We start from the raw sequence: 16,086 nt of genomic DNA, 5'->3' as shown, positions 1-16,086 counted from the left end.
ACAACAGTACCGTCGCTCCCTCCTTCACATCAAGCGATCCCTCCACTATAAATATAGTATGCATGCAGTAGCATTTCCCTGGAAATTTTCTTGTTTCCCAACACTTGAATCTTAAAATCATGGATAAACTGTTGTTAACAGCCGAGCTAGTTTCTCGAGACGGCGTTTTTGGTCGGCCATGTACCGCTGAAAGCCCTAAACTCTGGCCCGCGAGTTTCGTATGCACTCTATATCCCTCCAGCAAGCTATAACGACACCACCAAACTTCCGCTTCTTGTCTCTCGGTACATGGCACCCTGCCCAGGTGGACTACATTAAACGAAGAGGAAATAACCTCCTTACGCCGACACTGGTCCTTGTGCCGTCCTCGCTCCCTAGTTCCCGGCTGGTCTTGACGGACCAAACGATTTAGATTCCTATAAAACTCTCTGCTCGGCGACCTTCCGGTCAGATTTAGCACTCCTGTCTATTTTAGACGAGCTTTCCTCAGCGATGGCCGAATATCGACACTAACGAAATCTTCCTGATGGGATTTTCGCAAGGCGGCCAATTCGTCCATCGTTTCCTGTACCTTTACCCTGAGAGACTAGTTACTGTCAGCATCGGAGCACCAGACAGAGTAACCATGCTCAATAAAGATGGAAAATAGCCGACTGCTGCAATAGTAGATGTCTAAAAAAATATTCAACTAATCAATTGATAAGCTATACGTCGACATATAAATGAACTAGCAAACCCTTACCATTAGGGTTGACCCTTTTTGTCGTAGCGGTATTCAGTTCGACACTATAGATCTAGTAAGTTACTATCTAATTAATAATTAGCTCGGAAGATAATGAAACCTATAAAGATAAAGAATTCTAAATATCAATTGATAGATTAAAAAAGTTAAAGATACACAAAAAGAGCAGGGTTATAGAGTCCTAAGTAATAAATATAATAAGCTAGAAACAACTTCAAACTCTACAATATTTGCAAACTGTTTGGGAGAAAGATGGTACAGATAACTAGTTAACTATATATCGTATTATAGCGAGTCTACGTGACGAACTCTCTAGTCCCATCATATTGAACCAAAATACACATTGAGCCGGGGCCCACCCAAAGCGGGAGCGGTGGGTCGACAGGTGGCACGGCTTAATATCTGAAGAAAAAGCTGGAGGCGGGCACTAAACTCATCTCGACTGAGAGTTCGAGTCTAAAACTAATAGTGGTTGATCATCTGCGTGATGCTTCAAGCTAAAATCAATAGTCTATGCGGAGTTCGTTCTCCGTAGAGTCAGCTCCGTATGGTGTATTATATCCCAAAATAATGTACAGAATATTGGGTAAACGTGGGATTCTTGAAATTGTCCACTGTGAAATCGCCGATTGACACTGACAGATTCTTGTGGTACCGATCAACACAGTTGACATTGATTATTCCGTACTTTATCACTCTTACGGGGTACAAGCCGTAGTTATACTTTATCATGACTTTGTATGCTTACTTGATGATGAAACTAGAACAGTGGATTGGCAAAAAAATGTCTTGAGAATAAGGCAATTAACAACAGACAGAAAGAATGAAACGTAAACAAGCTTAAATTTGAGGAATGGTGATCACACCGACTTCATATGCGAGACTAAATAGACTAGTTATTTGTGATAGCGAAAGCTAGCTCAATTTATGCAGGCAGCATATCCCGAGGCATGACAAGACAAATACTTAAGCTCACCTGAGAAACATTTCAATTCTCTGACATTCTCCATCCATTCTTTCGTCTTCCTTTCCTTTTGTATTGCTCTGCAAAGCATCTGGTATCATGTTGCTCAAGCAAGTTATCGCCGGCCTGGTGATACCCACTGCCACTTCTGCTATAGGCCATCATGGAGCACTGCACGGTCTCCTCCAGGCGACGCCTTCTTTTTCAGGAGATTCGATAGTGCTACATCCAGGGCTGCACCCTGAACATAATGCCAGTGATGTTGCCCACCTTCGTCCTGAGCGAACCAAGAACCTCTACTACAGCCAGGAAGGTCATCGCTGTAAGCTAACTGCCGATTCTGTCTACAAACTTACTTTCTAACTTAGACAGCTGCTCTTCACGGCGCAAAGCACGCATCCGTTGACGCAGTCTTCGTCCGCGATACCGTCGTTTTGGATCACTCGAGTCACATCAAGACAATAACCTGTGATAGCGGCGATATTCACATTTGTTTCCAGACACTGGAGGCATTAGACGTTGTGACAGAAACCTGGGTCGACCGGGACAGTTTCAATCTAGTTACTTACCATGTAGGCTGCGGCGATGAAACGTCAGGAAAGCGCACCTTTTTCCACGCCTCTGACCTTACCGTTTATCCCGACACCATGTGCGCGGTCATGGCAGCTGTCCCGGTTGAAGAAGAAAAGGCGTTGGACTCGGGAGTTGTTACCTGGGGTACATACGAGTCGCCGGATGATAGAAGACGATCACCTATAAAGGGCCATGTTCGCGCTGTGCAGCCACCGACGAAACCAAAGCTGAGGAAGACACCGGGCGGTAAACCGGCGTCGATGTCACGTAGACCGGCCTCCATGATGCGCAATGGGATAAAACTACACAATGGAACGATGCATGGTAACGGGACAAATGGAACTGTGCCAGTGTACCAGGATTTCATGGATCTAACAACCCAACCTGTTGCCCTCAGGACCTTCTTCAATGACTCCAAAATCGATACCACCCATATGCAAGATGAGGTGAATGTTATGGATTTCATGCCGATGGATGGCGAAATGGAAAAAATGAATACGACGGAAATGGGTGGGACTAACATGACTAGGAGACACACGTCTCTGATGTCTAGGCGACACGCGGATATGATGCATCGGAGAGGGATATTCGGTGACATTTGGGAGGGTCTTAAAAAGCTGGGCAAGGTAGGCCACGATACATCAACTGATATATCATATTCTATTCAGATCAACAACATTGAACTAATGATTTTCGTCAGTTGATTGGAGATTTCTTCACAGGGGCAGCTAAGCTAGTAGCAACTGTAGGCGATTTGATCGTCAATTTCGCAGTGATCAGCTTGAAACTTCTCATGGTTCCTTTCGGCGTCCCCTTTGACCACTCCATGAACTACGATATCGTCTTGGACAAGCGTCTCGACGGGCTCGGTGGAGGAAACAAACCTCCCAAAATCTTCGGCATTGGAAATGGATTTACCTTGGCCAAAACTGTGGAACATGGGGCGGAGTTTTATGTGCAATGTGCCAAATGTGGCGTTCATGCAAACATGAATCTGAACGGACGACTTGCCTTTAGCATTCAAAACGGCGTTACTGAAGGCTTTGTCGAGTTTAACAACAACGACGAGTTCATTCTGGATGCCCAGTTTGGGATCAGCTTGTCTGGAAAATTGGCAACTAAGACCTGGGAGACACCGGTTAAGGATAGAAGTGGTAGACAGCTCACAGCGATCCCATTCAGTCCGCTGTCCATTCCCGGAATTATCACCATTGGACCCCAGGGTTCTATCAGTGTGGCGTTCACGGCAACGCTTGAGGGTAAGGCTGAGTTGCTGGTCGGTGGCAGTCTTCGCATAGCACCGGGCACGGCACGAGTCAGCGTTAAAGAAAAGGACAATAATGGAATTCATGGACTGGAAGTCACCTTCACCCCGGTGCTTAAGGCGACTGGATCCTTCACCGTTACGGGAGATCTGGGTCTGCCAATTGCCATTGAGTGTGGAATTGATGTGTTGAACGGCAAGTTCAAAAAGACGGTTGGTCTGGTTGATACTCCGTCGATATACGTGCAAGCCATTGCTTCGAATGATCCGTCAACGCCGTGTCATGACGGTGTTGAAGTACGGCTAGGTGCTAAGAATCGAATCCACGTTGCTGCTCTGGATTTGTGGGACTATGATATTCGAGATGATATCATATACGAAGCCGGTCTAGGCTGCGTCACGTAAGTTGACTTTTCCCTTTCAAAGCCGCCTATATAATCTGACATCCGATAGGAAAGATGGATGGGATTCCGGCAAAGTGCAACCCTCGAAAACGATTATCGACGCCGTGGTCAAGAAATCAGACGGAGACCCAACGAAAGAAAACACACCACTGAAAGACGTCGCAAAAAATCTTAAGCAGCCACCGGGCAAGCAAGGCTTCCGACTTTTAATGGACGCCGATGAGGACTCGGTTCTGGTTTCGGGTAACGATGGCGGTATTTATGCAGTCGACCGGAGTCAGAATTACGACCTCAGTGCACCCTGGGGGACATTGGATATGACGAAGAATCCGCTGACGTTGGATGTGTTTGGGCGCATTATTGCCTACACCTGGCTCAGTCCATTGAAATACGGCGATCAAGATGTGCTGGTTCCAGCACTGGCTGAGATGTTGGTTGTAGACCCAAAGAAGGTCCCTGATGAATACAAGGCTTGGTGAGTTTGTCATCGTACAGCTGTACTCGTTACAGGCACTAAACATTCGTAGCTCAATCGCTCAGATGAGCGCCACTTCGAACGGGATCAAGCCGTATGGTATCCCTCTCGTATATGAGCCTGAATTCAAGAGCCAGATCGAAGGCTACCAGGAACCTCTGCACAAGCCAACGGTGTGCAAGACTGAGAATGGGCTGAGGCTTTATGCCACGCGTGATACAATCACTAAAGAAGGTAGGGTCATGTTTGACAATGGTCGCCAGGATGAGTTTTTTGATAAGTATTGGGAAGATATTCTCCAAACATATGTTGGCGTTGGCCTCAAGGATTGTAGGACAATTCGCTTGACTTCTGATATCAAAGGGGCCACCAAATGAGCGTCTAGGTTAAGCACGATTAGGATTATAGAGGTATCAAGGGGACGAGTTATAAGTTCTTCAGATATAGCCCTTGCCCTTCGGGTTATAGCCCATAATTTTGATTCCATTTATTGAGTTTTTACTGCTTATCTCAGAATAAAAGTAGTCTATCTCCAATCTAGTAAGTTACTACGATATTATCTAATTAGTAATAAGCTTAGAAGATAATAAAATCTATAAAGATAAAGAATTTTAAGTATAGATTTAAAAAGTTAAAGATGTAGAAAAAAAAAGTAGGATTATAGAAGCTTAAGTATAATAAGCTAAGGATGACTTTAGAGTCTGCGAGATTTACAAACTACTTGGGAGAAAAATAGGGTATATAGCCAGTTAACTATGGTAGAAGGCATTTCTCATGAAGGCGGGCGAGCACGAAAGCCCATGCTTGATTTCCTTGCACCATTTATCTACTCTGCTGTTCAATAGGAAGCAGAATCTGCAAATAGGGCCTGGACATCGTGAATAACGTATCTACTTCAGACAATAACAGTACTAGAGATACATTTTATTACCACGCACAATCTTATCGTAGTCATGGGATGATGGCCAATCAGAACACGGTTTCCAGCGGTGCCGCCTTCTTTCCACACCCCCGCCTTCCCTCTCCATCATCTCCGTCCTAACTACATCCTCCTACAGCTCATCATACACCATGGAAGAACAACTGCAACGTCGTAGTGCAGGCAAACTGCCGTCCTCTAAACGGTCCTCAATGGCATGTACAACATGCCGCCAAGTCAAGGTACGCTCCCCAGCTTTATAGATCGGTAATGACCACTATCTCACCCGTCCTTCAGTTGCGATGCGACGCCACGAATCGTTTCCCAGCGCCCTGTACTCGATGCGCTAAAAAACGCATCAACTGTAAATTTGATCCAAGCTTTAAGAGGACAGCTGTTCGCGGGTGAGTCCATCAACAACCCCCTTCTCTAACCGATTCGTTCTGATGCATGATATGATCAGATCGCTCGACAAGGTCATGGAAGAGAACAAAAGGCTACGGAACCTTGTACATGCTTCGGAGACCACGCCTTTGGAACGTCATGAGCCTTTGGAACGTCATGACGCTGCCGGTCTTTCAACTGTTTCCGATAACTTATACCCTTCGAGCATTGGGCCAGCAGTCTCTTCTCTTGGGGAAGAATCTTGGCAGGTACCGACTTCTAAGGAACTAGAAGATGTTCGGGTGGATGGCATAACCGTCCAGAGTCTGTTTGAGCAGTACGCATAAAATTTCCGCTGTTGCTCAGTGAAAATGAAAAGACCAAGCTAATTCTCTGTGGTAGCTTTCTGAGGCACTACCTTGGCCACTTTCCGGTCCTAAATTTGCAAAAGCCGATTGACTCCATCTACAACGACAGCCCGGTCCTATTTTGGACAGTGATAATTATCTCAGCTCGCAAACATCCAATACACTCGGAGCAGTTTAAGCAGCTACTGATACCCTTTAAGCGGATGTTCTCTGGCTACCTACTAAACTCGATATGCTCTATCTATACAATACAGGCTCTATTGCTCCTATGTCTCTGGCCTTTTCCTGTGAATAGGCAGCGGGAAGACCCAAGCTGGGAATACTGTGGCATGGCCGTTGCTGCTACGCTCAAATTAACGCTAGATGACACTCAAAGAATTTGGGCCTCGAATGACGTATCTGTCGAAAATGTGGCCTGGGGCCTGAAGACATGGCTCGGGTGCTTTTTTGTAAGCACAAAGTAAGTTTATTCCAGCTCTTCTCCGTATAATAGACGATGTTCAAAGAAATTGACACTTCTCGTAGCCTTGCCGCGGCGCTTGCACTTCCCCCACCTATGAGCTCGGTTGCTCATCTGGTGCCGGGAATCCGCGACAGAGTCCGCTCGAGCTTGTCCGATGAATTCCTGGCGCAATTGGAAATTCAAAGTTATGCGATTAGGGCGGCCGCGGTTTTGACAAACCAGAACTTCAACGGACTCCAGAGGTCCTTGACAGAAATTTTGGAAGACGACTTGGATACTCTGGAAACCCGTATCCCGACTCAGACTCATCTTCGTGTTCATATTGGGATCCTGGCAGCAAGGCTTCGTTTGTGCGCAATTCCGATGCTCTCTGGGGTGTCGTCAACGACTGAAGAACAGGGTCTGGATACCTGGTCACGAGCAGTTTGGTACAAGGGCTTTCATACGTCCATACAGCTGGTGAATCTTTTTGCAGCCTCAACACTGCCTGGGGACACAAGTCTGAATGAGGATCAGAAAGTAATCACCATTTATTGTCCAAAAAATTATTTCTACATTCTGGTGACGGCTGGGATGTATTTCATCAACCTGCTGGCTATCGATGGTGATATTTCCACAAACAACAGAGTCCTAGCGCAGAACCACATCAAAATGGTCTACGAAATACTTGGTCATTGGTCGCGAGGGGGTCGTGACGAGATGTCAAGAGCAGCTGCGGTTATTGACCTGCTTTCACGCCATGTCGATGCGCAAGACCCCTCAAAATTGCAAGAAACGTCCAATACAATGCCAACAACAAGTGTAATCACAAATGGGTTGAAAATGGTAGATAAACTTCGGAACAGGGGGCCTAAACCAACATCAAGGCTCAGAATTGATATATCATCTCCCCAGGTCTCCGACTGGCCCGATTTCCCCGGCGGCTTTGAGCAAGACTTCCTGGGGGACGATTTATTGGAATGGAACACATTGTTTGCCAATATGGATGGGATTACGTCGTTGTTTCACACACCTCTGCCTACACCGGGAGATAAACCTGATATGAACACATGATTCGAGATTCGAGATTCTAGGCATCCGCCTTCGGGGCAATACGAAGCGAAATTCGCTTCTCGGTCCGACCGGGGTTTGGTGTCCACATCACCGCGGGGCTACTATAAAGAAGAGGTAGATCACTCTTTCAATCGATCTTTTTCTGATTGTAATATATTTAACATTAAAGAATATTTCCGATCTCGATTTCAACTTAGCTTTGGAATACCCTTATACCATACTATACTGCCACAATGAGTTCCCTGGTAGCTGACCTCGGTGAGAAACCGGAACCATTGTGCCAAATCATTACGCCAATCGGCATGCTTGGCTATGGACTCAACACAGCAGATATTGAAAGGGGCATAGAAATTTCTCAAGAAACAGACGCTCCAACAGCGATCATTCTCGACTCCGGGTCGACCGACTCAGGTCCCTCCAAGCTAGCCCTTGGCTCTATGACTTGTCCCCGATCGTCGTATGAAAGAGACCTGAAACAGCTCCTCCACGCTGTCCAGACTCACCACGTGCCACTGTTGATCAGCTCGGCCGGAGGTGATGGCAGTGATGCACACGTCAAGGAGTTTCTTGATATAATCGGGGAAATTCTGGCCTCGCCTGAGCAAGGGTAATAATGCTTTAACACTAGAAGAGTAACATTGCAATAACTAATCTTTTTTTCAGTAGCGAATCGAGGAGCTTGAAGGTTATCGCTATCTACAGCCAGGCTAGTCCTGAACTGCTCACTCAAAGACTAGAAGCCGGCAAAGTTACTGGCTGTGGTCCAAGTGTACCTACTCTAACAGTAGAAACGATAAAGGAGACCCCCACCATCGTTGGCCAAATCGGCCCGGAGCCATTTGTGCAGGCCATGGCCGCTCACCCCGACTTTGACGTTGTCATTTCTGGACGAGCCTACGACCCAAGTCCGTACGTGGCTTTTTGTGCATTTCATGCATTCGGTCAATCGTACGGCTCTTTTCTCACGCTCGACCCCACTGTTCTGGGTGGTTTCACCCACATGGGCAAAACCATGGAATGCGGAGGGCTATGTGCGACTCCGAAGAGCGCAGCCTCAATGGCAACCACCTTCCGCGATGGGTCTTTTGAAATTCGCGCATTATCTGATGATTCACGATGCACTCCTCAATCTGTCGCTGCACACGCTCTGTACGAGCATTCTCGTCCAGATGTTTTATATGGCCCCGGAGGCGGTCTCGACCTTACCTCTGCGACGTATGAGCAACTAGCAGACGGCGTCACCGTCAGATCTCGTGGCGCCATATTTAAATCATCAAGAGAAGACGGGCGTCCATACACGATAAAATTCGAGGGAGCTAGAATGGTTGGCTACCGCACCATCTTCATGGGATCATTCTGTGATCCAATCTTAATTGGCCAACTCCCAAAGCTTCTCAAGGCTGTTAAAGCATATGTTGCTCAGAAGCACGCCCGCCTCCAGGATACGTGCTCTCTGGACTTTCATATCTATGGATTTGACGAAAAAGCACAGCAACAAGGCACACAGGGTGAGGTTTTCATTGTCGGAGAAGCACTCGCCGCAACACAAGAGCTTGCAACAAGCATGGCCTCGACTGCGCGAGTTGGATGTGTCCATGGCCCTTATAAAGGCCAGAAAGCGACAGGCGGCAACTTCGGCATGGGTATCGGTGGTCAGGGAGAAATTGAGACCGGTCCATGCGCCGAATTCACGCTTTATCATATTGTAGACCTCGAAGACGGAGAGGAAGAGGCAACTAGCCTTGAGCAGAAGTCTAATGGGTCAGAAGATAATAATGCAAAGGGCAAAAAGGGTTTTATCACATGGGAAACGCGCTTAATAGGGAATGGTCCCCGTATTGACCACACTCAGCCTCGGCAATTGAAGTCGACGAAAGAAAATATCAACGGCACAACTCAACAAGCTGCTGTCCCACCTGCTCTTCCACCTCCTGTCTCTTTAGATGCTCCTTGCACTCTTGCTGACATCGCCCAAGTCGTTCGATCCAAAACTGCCGGCCCCTTCGAGATCACGCTGGATGTGATTTTCGACAATGTGTCAATTTACGAACAGGTCAAGCAGCTGAACATTCTTACTCCCCAGCGGATTGCGGAGTTGTACGATATTGCCGTCGAGGATATCGTTTGGTGTGGCTTCTTCGATGGAGCACTGGCTTTCAAGGCCACCCTCCCCCGACGCAGAAATGGACAAGCAAAATCAGCAGGGGGTTACATGGAAAATGATGTCCATGGATCACAGAAGCATCTGCCTTTATTAACTTTACACATTGATCCACAAGCATCTAAGGAGGCATCGGAATCATAGACAGGGGTCTTATTTTTGGAGGAAGGGCGCTACCATCAACACCGGCGTAGGACAGGTTTAAATGTTTATTATGTGTTTTCATTCAGCAAGTGAAGGGGGTATATTATTATGTACTATGCGTCTATAGCAGACATCAATATTAAAAAAAATATGATTTGAATTGTACATTGCATGCGAAAGGGCTTATTGAAATGGCAAATGTCTTAGCCCTAGATGGTCCGTGTTGTATGTAATCTTAATATAGATGAACAGGTCATTTATTCATGTCTGCTAATAAGGAGTGTAAACGTGATTAATTTAACTATAATCTACTCATGATGATTTCTATTGAATTGTATTTCTGTACGTATAGCCATTATTATCATAGGCGTTGTGGATATTATAATCGTAAAAAGCAAAGGCATGGTATCATATCTAACCGAACAAACTCGATGCGTATTTCAGCAAATCGACCGTAGCCGACGCCGAAACAGCCCGGATAGCTGCCGAGTAATATGGGATGTCTAGCCCATTATAGTCGCAGCTATGGCCGTGGACATCAATAGTGACGACGCCTAAATCGTCTGATCCCAAAGCGGCATCGACCAGGCTTGATATGTCGACCTGTCCCAAGACGTCGGTAGTGGTAATGTTTTGCTCAAGCATTAAATTAGGAAGGTCTACATATCCTAGTGGTGAACCTCCCATGCTCAGGTTGAATGTAACGTGGCCCTGTGTGCAGCCGTTAGCCAAACCTTTTTTCCTAACGCTTTTTAAGCAGCTCATCTAAGCCAAAGTAGTGCATACCATTTCAACAGTGAATGGGGTCGGGTTGCGGACAACGAGCGTCGCATTGAAATTGTATCCATCAACTGGGGGTTTTAGGATATTGATGCTGGTGATATTAAAAGCACCATCGCTATTCACAAATTCTGTTGTGGAACATTAGAAATGCACCCACAAGGAAATCAGAAGAAAAGAAACTTACCAGTCACATTGTATCCTATATGTTTCCAATTCGGACGCCATTAGCATGTTTTCACAGTCGTATAGAAGGCTTCCAGAAACCTACCGTTCATCTTCATCGTCTTGTCAATGTTCAAATGGGCTGTTGGCAGAGCTCCAATTTTCAAGTCCGGGTGGCCAGTCACGACTACGGCGTAGCTCTCATTTGTCGCTGCTGAGGTAGCAATCTCCGACAAGCAATCCACGCATGATATATCGAGATCTTGGTCGATACTGAGATGAGCGCCACCACTAAATTCAATTTCTGGAACGGAGAAGACAGCAAATTCCCTGCCGTCGGAAGTACTGATTGTTGCGTTGAATGGCGACAAATGTCCGCTGCCACTAAATCCACCTCCCATGCTGAGTTGCGACGATTGACTGACGCGAAAAGCATCAGGCCGGGGGTTTGTGATGGCCAGACCAGTGTAGTCGTACTGGTATTTGTTGATGTATTCGTCGGCAAAGTGAGGGATTCCAACATAGACGCTGTGCGTTTTTATTATTAGGATTAATTGCACTGGTTTTATCCGGACAACTAACTCACATTGGAAGAATCACCACCAGGATAATGCACCCAAACGCGATAAAATAAACCCACCACCACTTTTTCATATGCGCCTTAAAGCGCTGCCATCTCGTTGGCTTGGGCGCCACCTCCTTTGCGCTGGCCACCGCGCCCTGATTCTCTATCGTCTCAGGATCCGACATGGTGAGAATAGCTACCCCGGGGGGGAAAATGGCCCTGGAGACAACGCGGAGTTTTTAACTTTCCCCCCAGGAGCTAACTACGTAGTATTTTTCCCGGACCAATTCACATGGGTGCAAAGGCCGCGGCTTGTAAAAAACTTGTGGAGCAACTAGTCTATGGGCCGGCTTTAGGGCTGCGTACTGCGCGCTCGCTAAGTTGCTCCCCGGACAATGGCGTGTTGATCCCTCGCAAATTCGGAAAAGTCACGCGCGTCATGAAAACAGGGGTCGAAATCGACCCAGTAGTAGTACTACCTAGTGAGCATTTTAACGTAGGAGGCTCTATGATGGTCCACATATACTCTGTAGTCAGGTCGATCGCGTAGGAATAATGCTATTGAAAAAGGTTTAGTTCGGTTTTATGTCCGAATTATGTTTTATTCGTGCATTCATCAATTCAAGAAATAATTACCAGTATTATCATAGTATTTTCTATCCTTTTTAAACAATCAGTTGTCAATTAGTAGCTGCAGATAGCAGTCCTGGATCAAATATATCTGCCAGAGTGGGATGGTGTTCCTTGACTAAAGTGGCTATATAATTTAATCTACAAAAGCACTTTGAATTATTCGTCTCATTTTTCTTTTGCCACCACGATTAAAAGAGCTTACTCGGATACGATATTCTATGCCCAGGCCCTGTTGCTCTAATGACATACTTTGAAATATTTAGATACTGATATTTTGTGACAGTTGACGGTGTTGTAGCTAGCTAATATGGGTGGATAGAGTGCTATCATCATTATAGATAAACACGCCATCCATATCTTAAAATCCTAGAAGTCCTCTAGAAACATTGAAATCGTTATTTAGTCCCATCCTCCAGATGTCCGGAAGGCTCTAGATTTTACAGCAGATGAACCTCAACTAAGCTTGCTACTAGTATGAACAAACATTCCACCAAAAATATTGAATACAATTAGGTTTCGTGTCCATCGCCCAGCCACGTCTTTCCTGGCGTATGTTTAGTCGCACGGTAAGCATGTGCTATTGCTATCGATTCTTGTACACCTCCCAGTCTAGGCTCAGTGCCGTAGCATCAAAGTGGTATCTATGTAAGATCCTTGTTACTCGTCAAACTAATCAGTAGCAAAAACACCAATGTTGTATTGTCAATTAGAACCATGAAAATTCATTATAAGTTAAGTACTTAGTGGCTTTCAGGCACTTCTTTCGACTTTTACCCCGAGATATATTCCAATGTCCTCGGTGTTTCAGATTCCGTAAATTTGATAAAAAGCTCGTAAAATATCACCCAAAAGGCTAGCCCTACTCGATGCGCAACTCAGAAGAGACGGCGTAGATGCTAAGATAATCCAAAGGCTGGCAGTTCTTGCCGGGGACATTTCCGATCGCGAGGCTACCCGTGAGCGTTGTAGAATTGCTTCCTCCACAGTTAGTAAAGACGTCGGCTGCTCCATTAGCCGTCAAATGGCCGTCTTCGTCGATATCGAAATCGACCCAGTAGAAGTCCCGGGAGGTATCGTTGAAGAAAGTGAACTTCAATTCTCCGCCTTCGGGGGTGTCGGTATAACCGTTGGCGGCATTCAGATAGTTGAAGACATCAAGAACAATCAGGTTGTTGTTATCTTTGTTAATGTAGAAGACGGATTGCTCTATCTTGTCGGAGTCGGGAAAATCCAAGACTGCCAGTGAGTCGGTGCCTAGTTCGCCCCATGGAGTGATGGAGACTGGATTCAAGCCGGTATCATTACTGCCAATGGTCGCGAATGCTTCGAGTTGAAACAAATTTCCTTCGACATTGCAGCCACTTGCAGTCTCTATTAGAAAGTTTCGATTAGTATTCAAATGTTTTATCCTGTGATTCGACATCCATGTCAAAGCATAGGCTATACGCACCACGAGAGACAGCAGATGCCGCATGAAGAGCGACGGCGGAGATGAGAGAGGTTGTCAGCTTCATTTTGACGAGAACTGTTGTATAAGGCGGTATTGTAGAGTTGTAAATATCGTGGGCGTTGACTTATTATTCTGGGATTGTGTTTGCTGGACCTGAGGAACGGACTCCTTATATACTCCAGATGTTGTACGAGGGAATGTCGAACAAATAAACATTGACTCGGCATGGGCTGATAATGCAACACTAGGTACGATCAACCTTTTACTACATAGCCTCCATGTTAGAGCGGAGACACCTGAAGGCTGAAATAATACATTTATGCTCGGCATTAGCTAGCATGGCATTATCTATGATCCTAATTGGCGAATTTACACACTTAAACGGGTCTGATGATGCGCTCCAGTTATGTCACCTCGCTTGCGATGTGCTTAAATTCTTGGCATTTATCAGCTTCATTTTAAAAGATTTTGTTGTCCAATAATAGTCTTTTTAGCCGTTGGTTTCGCCCCTGATCAACCACAGGCTACAACTTTTTGGCGTGATCCCATTGGTGATCCTCGTAGGAGTTTATTATTAGCAGTTGAGGCTCTTGGCTTTTTTCTAAAATCTTACCCTGTATCCATGCGGAATCCAGAACTAAGACCGAGAGATCCCGTCGCAGGTTAACGCAGTCATTATTATTGTTACTATTATTATTGTACTGGTGCTTTGTGACAAGCTAAACAGTCGATGACCCCCTGAGATCCAACAGTATGTATCCCCTATATTTGAATTTGTCAAGTAGAAGAAAGTTTCTCGCAACAAGCCCAAGTGAATTCGACTATGAATCAACACAAAAAGAATACCTACAAACTCGTGGCTAATTTCCATGCAAGAACTAGAACATCTATAGAGCTATAGAGTTTGGATTCACGAATGCTTCCAATCCACCTCAGCACCCCAAGATACATCGTTCGGGAATCCTTTCTCACTTTTATTGCCCGGGCTCTCTGCATCAAAATCGAATCGATCTGGAAGATTTAGACCTGCCTTTAAATGGTTTCGAACGAACCAGACAGAAACGCCGTCACGATATAGCCAAGGATCCTCCGTCCGAAGCTGCCATTCCTCTAATTTTCCCCTGAGATTTTCAAGAACCGCGATGTGCTCGGGTTCCTTTACCAAATTGTGTATTTCATTGGGATCGTTCTCTAGGTCATACAGCTCCTCTGGAGGACGGAAGAAATAATCCCTTAGTTTTCGACCACCGATAAGTGTGTCACCCTTGGACGAGTCAATATTACGAATGTCCTCCCAAGAAAACGAGCCGTAAAGATCAGCTGCGAACGGAAAGTCTAACCGCCATGCGAGATTGCGATGGTACTTGTACCGGCGGTTTCTAACAAATCGGGTAGGCCAGTAGTTGGTCACCTCATGGAAAGTATGTGATCCAAAGACCTGGTTCCAGTCTGACAAAGTCGAATCACTGCCAAGAAGGGGGATAAGAGAGCGACCCAGTCGCTGTTTATTCTGGTCGACTATGCCGGAATGACCTGCGTAGTCAAGGACGGTAGGCAAAATATCGACGTATGAGATGAGGTTTGGGCTAACAGCTCTCTGCGTATGAGGATGTCTGATAATCAAAGGTAGTCGTACTCCCGCATCGTATAGGGTTGTTTTGGAATTGATAAAGGGCGGGCCATTGTCGCTGATGAATATAACCAGTGTCGAGTCAGCCTGGCCAGAGTCTTCAAGGGCTTTTAGAATAAACCCGACACCTTGATCAAGTCGGTGAATAGAGTTATAGTATTCGGCCAGCTCCGACCGTGCCCCAGGAGTGTCGCTAATGAACCCAGGAACTTCGACATCCTCAGCCTTGTAATTAGCCTTGGTAATGCGGCTGTCATATTCCTGGTCATTTCCGAAGCCGCCTCTCGTATTATCTCTATGCGGATCATGGAATCCAACAGTAAGAAAAAACGGCCTTGTCTCGGTCTTTGACTCTTGAAAGAAAGTATTTGCTTGATCAGCAATCACTGCAACGTCGCGCGTTGTGCTTTCCTGTCTTTCTTCCCACGGATACACAGCCGTGGGCCCCACGTGTATCTTGCCTAATATCCCTGTACGATATCCGATTTGATTGAGCAGATGAGGGGCAGTTTCGATATGATCGAATGTCACAAAATGGTGGCGATGGCTTGCGAGCCCGTATTGTCCATTCTGGTGAGTGTGTAGACCGGTGTAAATAACAGAGCGACTGCCACTGCAGGACGCGGTACTGGCAAATGCATAGTCGAACCTGGTGCCCTGGGAAGCCAGCTGGTCGATGTTTGGTGTCTGAACCACTTTTGCCCCATAGCTGCTCAGTTGTTTTCCCAAGTCGTCTGCGATTAACAATAACACGTTTTTCTTGTCCACCATGCTGAAGATGAGAAGTGACGCTCCGTTTGAAAATGAATTCACTGAGGTGGAAACGTATTTGAAAAGAGAAAAAAAAAGCTGGCTATCGTGGGGGTTCAAAGACCCCGCCAACATCCAGGATAAAAAAGAGTTAAAAATTATTACCGAAAATGGAAGTTTCCTGCTAGTCTCCGCCGGC

At 46.0% G+C, this 16,086-nt stretch overlaps 6 protein-coding genes across 6 annotated transcripts; 3 read left to right on the top strand and 3 right to left on the bottom strand.

Moving 5' to 3' along the window:
- Positions 1–1,805: 1,805 nt before the first annotated feature.
- On the top strand, positions 1,806–4,799 carry TRUGW13939_10968 (uncharacterized protein; the record flags this gene model as incomplete). Its single annotated transcript, XM_035494078.1, has 5 exons — positions 1,806–2,028; positions 2,079–2,905; positions 2,980–3,944; positions 3,997–4,422; positions 4,475–4,799. The coding sequence occupies 5 exons, from the start codon at positions 1,806–1,808 to the stop codon at positions 4,797–4,799; spliced, it is 2,766 nt and encodes a 921-aa protein (XP_035349971.1).
- Positions 4,800–5,493: 694 nt separating this feature from the next.
- On the top strand, positions 5,494–7,609 carry TRUGW13939_10967 (uncharacterized protein; the record flags this gene model as incomplete). The annotated part of the gene is made up of 5 exons (XM_035494077.1): positions 5,494–5,583; positions 5,639–5,745; positions 5,805–6,062; positions 6,128–6,553; positions 6,619–7,609. 5 exons carry the CDS (start codon positions 5,494–5,496, stop codon positions 7,607–7,609), a joined length of 1,872 nt encoding a protein of 623 aa, XP_035349970.1.
- A 233-nt stretch (positions 7,610–7,842) lies between these two features.
- TRUGW13939_10966 (uncharacterized protein) lies at positions 7,843–9,914 on the top strand (the record flags this gene model as incomplete). The annotated part of the gene is made up of 2 exons (XM_035494076.1): positions 7,843–8,216; positions 8,273–9,914. The coding sequence occupies 2 exons, from the start codon at positions 7,843–7,845 to the stop codon at positions 9,912–9,914; spliced, it is 2,016 nt and encodes a 671-aa protein (XP_035349969.1).
- Positions 9,915–10,328: 414 nt separating this feature from the next.
- On the bottom strand, positions 10,329–11,609 carry TRUGW13939_10965 (uncharacterized protein; the record flags this gene model as incomplete). Its single annotated transcript, XM_035494075.1, has 5 exons — positions 10,329–10,625; positions 10,701–10,825; positions 10,882–10,896; positions 10,966–11,387; positions 11,446–11,609. 5 exons carry the CDS (start codon positions 11,607–11,609, stop codon positions 10,329–10,331), a joined length of 1,023 nt encoding a protein of 340 aa, XP_035349968.1.
- Positions 11,610–12,916: 1,307 nt separating this feature from the next.
- On the bottom strand, positions 12,917–13,571 carry TRUGW13939_10964 (uncharacterized protein; the record flags this gene model as incomplete). Its single annotated transcript, XM_035494074.1, has 2 exons — positions 12,917–13,428; positions 13,508–13,571. The coding sequence occupies 2 exons, from the start codon at positions 13,569–13,571 to the stop codon at positions 12,917–12,919; spliced, it is 576 nt and encodes a 191-aa protein (XP_035349967.1).
- An 846-nt stretch (positions 13,572–14,417) lies between these two features.
- TRUGW13939_10963 (uncharacterized protein) lies at positions 14,418–15,908 on the bottom strand (the record flags this gene model as incomplete). The annotated part of the gene is made up of 1 exon (XM_035494073.1): positions 14,418–15,908. The coding sequence occupies one exon, from the start codon at positions 15,906–15,908 to the stop codon at positions 14,418–14,420; it is 1,491 nt and encodes a 496-aa protein (XP_035349966.1).
- Between the last annotated feature and the right edge of the window lie 178 nt (positions 15,909–16,086).

The sequence above is a fragment of the Talaromyces rugulosus genome, chromosome VI (genome assembly GCF_013368755.1).
Source record: "Talaromyces rugulosus chromosome VI, complete sequence".
Taxonomy (NCBI): Eukaryota; Fungi; Ascomycota; class Eurotiomycetes; order Eurotiales; family Trichocomaceae; genus Talaromyces; species Talaromyces rugulosus.
Note: the sequence above shows the minus strand (reverse complement) of the source record. Positions and strands in the feature narration are given on the sequence as shown.